This window comes from Esox lucius, chromosome 11 (assembly GCF_011004845.1).
Source record: "Esox lucius isolate fEsoLuc1 chromosome 11, fEsoLuc1.pri, whole genome shotgun sequence".
Lineage (NCBI taxonomy): Eukaryota > Metazoa > Chordata > Actinopteri > Esociformes > Esocidae > Esox > Esox lucius.
The window spans coordinates 18,048,771-18,057,099 of NC_047579.1; the positions used below are offsets into that span (position 1 = coordinate 18,048,771).

The following is an 8,329-nucleotide window of genomic DNA, read 5'->3' on the forward strand; positions in this document are numbered from 1 at the left end:
AACAGTACGACAACAAAAGACAATGCTGCAATTATACTGTAGTAACCACAAGGAATCTGGATGGACAATGCCATGTATCAAATGACACAATGATAACAAAAGTTTGTGTTATTGACTCATTTCAAAATAGATTTGTATTACTGTAATGAAACTTCACATTATGACTGTGTAACCTATGTTTATTTTTCTTTATTTCAGCCGGCCCTGACAAATAGACCTAACAACTGGTAATGTTGTGTTTAGCCATATTGAACTGCACCATTTCATTATATGTGTATATGTATATATGTATGTTTATATCCATTGGCTCAAGCTTAAGAAAAGTTTGTATTGATGACCCTCTCAAATAATGTAGGGAACACTTAAATCACACATCAGGTCAACATATATTCAAGATCAAAGTCTTTACTGTACATTGAGTAATACGGTGAGAACAAAATGACATAACAACGGTCAATAGAAAGCAAAATCACCAACCGATTGAGGGCTGGATTCAAAAAAATTATAATCAAAGTAATTCATTGAAATCACAGGCTGTTCCAACTTGAGTGAATTTCATCACAGCAAAACATAATGTGCCTCAGTAGTGTGTATGCCCCCATGTGCCTGTATGCACTCAAGACGACGTCTGGGCATGCTCCTGATGAGATGGCGGGTGGTGTCCTTGGGGATCTCCTCCCAGACCTGGATCAGGGCATCAGTGACCTCCTGGACAGTCTGTGGTGCTACTTGGCGTCATCGGATGCACTGATCCATAACGTCCCAGTGGTTCTCAGTTGGATTCAGGTCTGGGGAATGTGAGGGCCAGTCAATGGAATCAATGCCTTCGTCATCCAGGGAACTGCCTACACATTCTGGCCACATGAGGCTGGGCATTGTCCTGCACGAGGAGGAATCCAGGGCCCACCAGTGTAAGGTCTGACGGTGGGTCTGAGGATTTCATCCCGCTAACGAACAGCAATCAGGGTACCGTTAGCCAGCACGTGGAGGTCTGTGCGACCCTCCAAGGATATGCCACCCCAGATCATCACTGACCCACCACCAAACCGGTCATGCTGGATGATGTTGCAGGCAGCATAACGTTCACCAAAACATTTCCAGGCTCTTTCATGTCTGTCCTCAGTCCTACAGTAGGATGTCGGGCCCTCATGCCACCCTCATGGAATCTATTTTTGACAGTCTGGTCTGACAGTTTGGTCAGAAACATGCACTACAGTAGCTCACTGGAGGTCATTTTGTAGGGCTCTAGCAGTGTTCTTCTTGTTCCTCCTCGCACAAAGGAGCAGATACCGGTCCTGCTGCTGAATTTATGCCCTTCTGTGGCCCTGTCTAGCACTCCTTGTGTAAAGGTCCGTCTCCTGTTATCCCCTCCATGCTCTTGAGACTGTACTAGGAGACACAGCAAACCTTCTTGCAACAGCATGTATGGAGCTGGACGACCTGTACAACCTGAATGGGCTGCAGGTACTGCCTCATGCTACCAATAGTGACAAGGACACTGGCAAAATGCAAAACTAGAGAGAATCAGTAAGGAAGAATAAAGAGAGCAATTCTGTCGCCACCACCTGCAAAACCATTACCTTTTTGTGGTTGTCTTGCTGTTGCCTCACCAGTGCACCTGTTGTCACTTTCATTTGCACTAAAACAGGTGACATTGTTTCATAAGCACTTATGCTTCCTAACTGGACAGACAGATAACCCTGATGTTTAATTGACTTGGTGTTACACTGTGATGATTACGTGTTCCCTTAATATTTTGAGCAGCGTATATAATAGTTAATTAGTATTGGAACTGAAGTGACAATCAGTTTGTGAAGTGTAATTTTGTGAAATTGAAAGCCTTTACTTGTGGATCTTGGCTACATTGGTAAATTTCAGACTACAATTGCTGAATTTACCTCTTGTAGTTGTATGTCTGTTGAATTGTTAGTGTGTTCTTCAGCAATGTTTAATATGGTTGTGAGTAGCCAATTTTTTTGAGCTGTGTAGTTCAGGTTGAATAGTCTGTCAAATAATAAGAGAATGTTTACTGTATTTTCTGGAATGCTTGTTTTATTTTTTACTCTGATGAAGACTTTGCCTAAGCATTTCATGCTGGCCGACTTTGGGAATTCTCCGCCCTCATTCATTCAGTCAGCTACAGGACCAACCCTTGGGAAAATGTTGCCTATGTGTTTGTTGTTTGGTTAAGTATGTCTCTATGTGGACATTTTGCTCATACATCTTATTCTTTGTGTGTTCTTCACATCCTTTCAGTCCCCATGGGGAGAAGGGCTGTGGTGGAGCCTGTTATTACCCGACAACAGAGCAGTGCTGTAATTCCTCTTTCCAGGGGCCATATCCCTTTGGCCAGAAATGCTATCAAGGTAGACCCAGACACACCATATTACCACTGTTGTGAACTGTGGAAAATATATTTATTCACTTTTTCAGACTTTGTGTGTTTTTGTGTGTTTGGGTGATTATGAACATTTTAAGTTCCACAATTGTTTTTTATTTTTCAGCGAGATTTATTTTTTAAAATGGACTACTCATTGGGCCACTGAATTCCATAACATTTTATGGAAACAAATGAAGCAAGGATTTGCATGTTTGTCGCTTGTTTGATTTGTCTTCTAACAGATCATTTAGCGAGGCATAAATCACAACAATTGTCTCAGGAATCCCAACATAGGAAATTCCCTCTAACTGTGTAGCCAGCTCTACAACCCTACTGTCAACAGATATGGATTATAAGGCCTCAGATCCAAAATGCCTTCTGTTTTGCAACACAGACATGGAAAATATAATCTGTTTCATCTAGTTGTGTTTTTGCCCACAGTTTGTTTTATTCTGATGCACGACTGTTCACAAGGAGTAGAAATGTTTCCTCTAGGCTGTTCTGTTTATTGTACTGTATGTTTTGAATCTTGGCCAGGTCTCCCTTGCAATAGAGATTATGTATCTCATTAGAACTTTTCAGTCTTTTAAAGATTTAGAATATTTAAAAAAACATGGTAACATGTTACAAAGGGATGCATCCCTTCATTGTATAGTTACTTAATATACTATGAAAGAAAAGGTAAGAGGTTTCTGAAAATGTAATAATTGTCAGTAACCACTACTGCACAGTTAATAATTTAAATAGCATTATAGCTGTTACATTACACCTGTTTCATATCAAGGCAGGTGTGTAGTCAAAAGATATTGAATCACTGTCTGCTTTGGTGTCTTCAAAAACAATATCAGTCCCAAAAGAATAGTCAGCACAACTTAGTCTACTCTTTTTGCCTCATGTCTGTCTTTGAACCACAAACAGAAACATAAAAACTCATTCATTCTCTGAGTACAATTGTCTAATTTCTCTACATCCACCTGAACCCTAGATTGTATCGGTAGTACAGGTCCACCTTTAAATCCTTCCTGGACCATAGTCCATTGTTTTGTTACTTTCCGACAGATAACATTTTTGGACCGCAGAAAGGATCTACTCATCCAGAGAAGGGTGATTTATCAAACTGTGTGGACAAAATAGTTGTGACAAGAAGAGTATCTTGAACATTCATTTTATTCATAAAAAATATGAATGTGCTTATTCAAATGAACAGTACAGGCTTCCAGGTTAGACAAACAAATTTTCTGTCTTGTTTCTTGATCAGTTATTCACCAGTACCACTCTTCATCAAACTTTCCAGGTCAGGCTGCTTACTGTGGATCCTCATATTACAATCCAGAAAAAGAAACGTGTTGTGCTGAGAGTGTGAAAAACAGGGTGCATGGAGACAATCTGGTAAGTATTATAGCCAACAGGGCTAAGGCATGCAGCTAAAGCACAGTTTTCTGATGCTGCATTGTTTCATTTCAAAGTGTTTCAGGGTGAACATGTCTCCCAAAGTTTTCTGGTAAAGCAAGTAGTGGTCTTTACTGTAGTGGTCTTTACTTCTGTACTGTAAGCTGGGCTAGGTCAGTTTCCGTTCCACAGTTGATTCTATAAGCCACACCCTGCAACATATTCTTAGTAGAGGCTCTCCTCTTCTTGCTTCTCTTCTCTATTGTTTGGCACTGTTTCTAGATGATGTGTGCTCTGGTGCCCCAGTAAGAAAGTCAGACTTTTCTCACGGATGTGGACTTATTTGTGACTGTTGAATTTGGCCTATATGCTTTCTACAGTGGTTGGGTGCATAGAACTGTTTATATGTATAACTGTTTGTGAATATATTTATGTAGTGTGTGGATGTTATTTGTGCTTTTTGTATGTCTATTCTTCATGATGGATGCCACACAATTGCATGCTGAATACATGTGAATGCTGACTCGTAAATAGATAATTGTTAAGTAATTCCCATTGGGAATCCAGCCGAGTTAGAGTACACAACAATCGAAACTTTAAATCATGCACAACTTTTTATCATTTCTGCCTGGTTAGGTATCATAGGTTATTAAAAACACTTGAACTGTTTCCCAAACAAATGGTGGTGAACATGTGTGAGACATCCTCATTTGAGAATTGGGTGGCAAGAGGAACTGGAAAAACATTGCACTTGGTACATAGAAAAGTTACCAGAAAATGTGCTTAAACAAAATCGATTAATTTGTTTTGATTTAAATTAGTCTCTAATTGTTTAAAGGTTATGCTATTATTAACACATTCTTGACTGCTAAAACTCTCAAGAACAAGTTTTCATCAGTACAAGGCAGTAAATAAGACTGAGGGAAAATATAGATTATCAAGTTGTTTTCTACACAGAAGACAGTCTTCCCATTGAGCAAAGTAATCTTTCCAATTTTGTTTACTCAATGGTAAGACACAGTATCTGACAAAGGTCAGTACACCCCTGACATTTTTGTAAATATTTGAGTATATGTTTTCATGTGACAACACTGAAGAAATGTGATAACACTCCACTCCTTCATGATGAGGTGTTAAAACAAATAACACATAACAATGTGAAATATCAAATTGTTAGGCATTGTTTAGAGTAATATTATTTAACAAGTAAAATTCTGTTAAAATTCAGATAGCATAGTGTGTTGATTTCATTTATCATTTTAAAGCAACCAGCTCCAATAGGATCTGGAACCGGAAAGGGCCTTCCACAAACTGTTGCCACAAAGTGGAAGCAACTAATTGCCTAAAAAGTCTTTGTTTCCTGTAGCGTTAAGATGATCCTTCACTGGAACTAAGAGGCCTAGCCCAAACCCTGGAACATAGCACAAGACCATTTTCCCTCCTCCACCAATCTTTACAGTAGGCACAATGCATACTAGAAGGTAATGTTCTCTGTGCTGATGCAACAGATGATAGACAATTTTTAAGCGCATACACGCCTCAGCACTTAGCGGCCCTGCTCTGTCAGTTTGCGTGGTCTACCACTTTGTTGCTCCTAGACGCTTCCACTTCACAACTACAGCACTTACAGCTGACCGGGTCTGATCGATTTGGGCAGAAACACTTGTGGAAAAGGTGGCATCTTATGACATTGCCATGTTTAAATTCACTGAGCTCTTGAGTATGAATAATCGTACCGCCAATGTTTGTATATGGAGATTTCATGGCTTTGTGCTGGATTTTATGCACCTGTGAGCAATGGTTGCGGCTGAAACACCTGAACTGTCCACATACTATTTGTCATGTAGTGTATGTATGTGTGTGTCTGTCTGTGTTGATGCCCTGGTTACTGGTGTGTGTGTGTGTGTCTCTGTCCTAGTGTTGCGGTACATATCCCTATAGTGTAGTGGATGAAGACCGTTTCTGCTGCAACCAGAGCTTGTCCTACGAGCGGAAGGAGGGAAAGCGCTGCTCCCGGAGTGGCCACTTGTATCAGCCAGACAGCCAGTTGGTGTGTGAGTCACATGTCAACAGGCCTGGGAACCACTGCTGTGGAAAGACCACCTACGACCCCCAGACTGAGATCTGCTGCAACGGGCACAGGTGAGTTTCTGTGTATGTTCTAAAACTCTAGGACTGGTTTTCTAGACACAGAAAAAAATGCTGAATGTTGCATATGGGGGTGGGGGGTCTGCCTGTTTTGGATATCTGTCTGTTTGTGTTGGAGGAAACTGGTGGAAAGTTGTTAATGACTTTGTCCTGTTTATTGGCAATACATTTAAACTGTTTTGCACCCTCGATAAAAATAAGCAAAAACTGTAATGGACTTTGTTTTGCAAAGATTGCTATAAGATGCTTTTGTACCGGTACGGTTAGGATCAGCGCCACTGTTCCGTGCACTCCCAGGTCCCATCACTCCACGAACACATCCCAGACTTGTTTTGTGTCACGTCTTGAATCACTCACACCAGGTCCCATTCGTTCCATCTGTATGTGTTTAAATGTTTCTCCTCTGCTCCCTTCACTTGTTGATCATTGTTGTTGTTGGTGTATGTTACACGTAACAGGTGAGTGCTTTTGTTTTGCTGTTTCAATTCAGCCCTATTAAGTTTATTCTTTGTTTGGTGTTTTTTGCATTAAAGTCAACATTTTAATGCGATCTGCCGGCGCCTGGTTCCTCTCCATTACCACCACCGTTACAGAATGATGAACCTGTAAGGAACCAGCAGGAAAAGGAAAAAGGAATAACAGAAGAAAAAAAAACTTGGAAAATCTATTAGTCATCTGTAAACAAATCAGACAAGGAAAAATGAGGCAAATCTGACTAAACTATTTTTCAGCTACATAATCATTGCATTGCAGATTGTAACACATTGCTTCAACAAATTTCATGTTTCTAGTTACAACTCTGGTATTGCTGTCCAATGTTTGTACAATTTACAATGTACATAATAGCAATGTGTGGTTGTGTCTTCAGCTTTCTTCCTTCAGCCTCGTTTGAAAAGTTAAACAAAAGATGCGTGCGGTGATGTAAGATCTGATAAAAGGGGGTCATTTATTTTTCTCTGCCCAGACACAGCAGTTTTGTGAATGTGTCCTGCTGTGGGAAGGAGGCCTACAACCGGAGCAGTGGAGAGAAGAAGTGCTGTGCAGGTACCCTGTATGATCTGCCCCTTCAGGGCCAGCACACAAATGAGTCCCAGTGCTGTGGAAGTGTCCTGATGGAGGCCGGCTCCACTCAAACCTGTTGCTTCGTGCCAGGACTTGCCCTGGTCTACACAACCCAACCGGGCTTCAGCTGCTGTGGGCACCTCTACCCTAACACCTCCCTCTGGTCCTGCTGCGCTGGGGTCCTGCAACCACGGACCGTACTGCACTCCAGGAACCACAACGAGAGTCCAGGTCAGTGGGTCCAGTCCAAAATGGTTTACCACACAGCCTGTCAGTTTGAAATGGCAACCAAGTGGTGACGTGTACTAATAAGAGGGGATGTCGTTTTACGGGCACCCCTTGTTTTTTTGTCCCAGTCTCATTCATTTGAACTACCTTTGTCCGTTGTCCTCAGGTCCCAGGCTTCTTCAGCTAGAGGATCTGTATGAAGATGTGTGTCATAACAATGGTGAGTCTTCTGGGGTCGCAAACACTCTGTGAAAGGAAGCATGACTCACATGACTCAACTCTCTGGCGGTTGAAAACAAAAGTGGGAAGCTTTTCTGTGCGGGGGGGGGGGGGGCAGTAGCCTCTGTACAGAGCACACAATAAGTGTATGTAATGTGTGTCCAGTTTACATAGGGACAGTGGAGACTGTGTCTGTGATGAAAAACCAGATGTCGGTTGTGATGAAGAACGCCGTGTTCTTGATGCTCTCGAAGAACCAGGTCCGGGCCCTGTCTAACCCTGAATATCTGAGGTTGTTTGACCACTGCAGCTCCCCTGAGCTGGTGCCAGGAAACACTTACATCTGGGTGAAACCAAATCGTACCCTGGAGGACATAAGCTTCATCTCTGACATCAGTGATCACCCATCCCCTATTTACTCTATTCTTTCCATGTGCAGCTTCTGAATATAACCAAAAGGTCATTTAATTAAATTAATTGATTACATTGTGTTATCTGTCATATTTGAGCTATTTCTTAAAAAAATGACAGTAAATACTGTAGGCATAAACATTGTTACAAATCACACATACATAATTAATCGTTTGGTCTTGAACGCTTGGAGCAGAAAGTGTTTAGTGTTTCAGAACATTGTGGAAAGTTCTTAAATGTTTGCCCACTCTCTTGAGTGATGGTCTAATGCAATGGCAACCAGTCCAGTTAATTTGTGCTGCGTCGATGAGAAGAGAACGTTACTGTTGTTAAACTCTAGGTTGCCCTCAACTGGCTCCAAATGGCAATGGAAAAGGGACTGTCGAAAATGTATACAGACACTCCCTTATGAAATCTGAGAAAAATTTAGAGGATCATACTTTTATTTTAGTCGAGTGGGTTTAGCATTTTTTAATGTAGTCCAGGGGATGG

General features: G+C 41.3%; 1 protein-coding gene across 1 annotated transcript; it reads left to right on the forward strand.

Moving 5' to 3' along the window:
- The first annotated feature begins 5,236 nt into the window (after positions 1–5,236).
- Positions 5,237–7,882, forward strand: LOC117595153 (galaxin-like). The gene is made up of 5 exons (XM_034294952.1): positions 5,237–5,250; positions 5,711–5,911; positions 6,882–7,210; positions 7,374–7,427; positions 7,592–7,882. The coding sequence occupies exons 1-5, from the start codon at positions 5,237–5,239 to the stop codon at positions 7,870–7,872; spliced, it is 879 nt and encodes a 292-aa protein (XP_034150843.1). The 3' UTR covers positions 7,873–7,882.
- Positions 7,883–8,329: the final 447 nt, after the last annotated feature.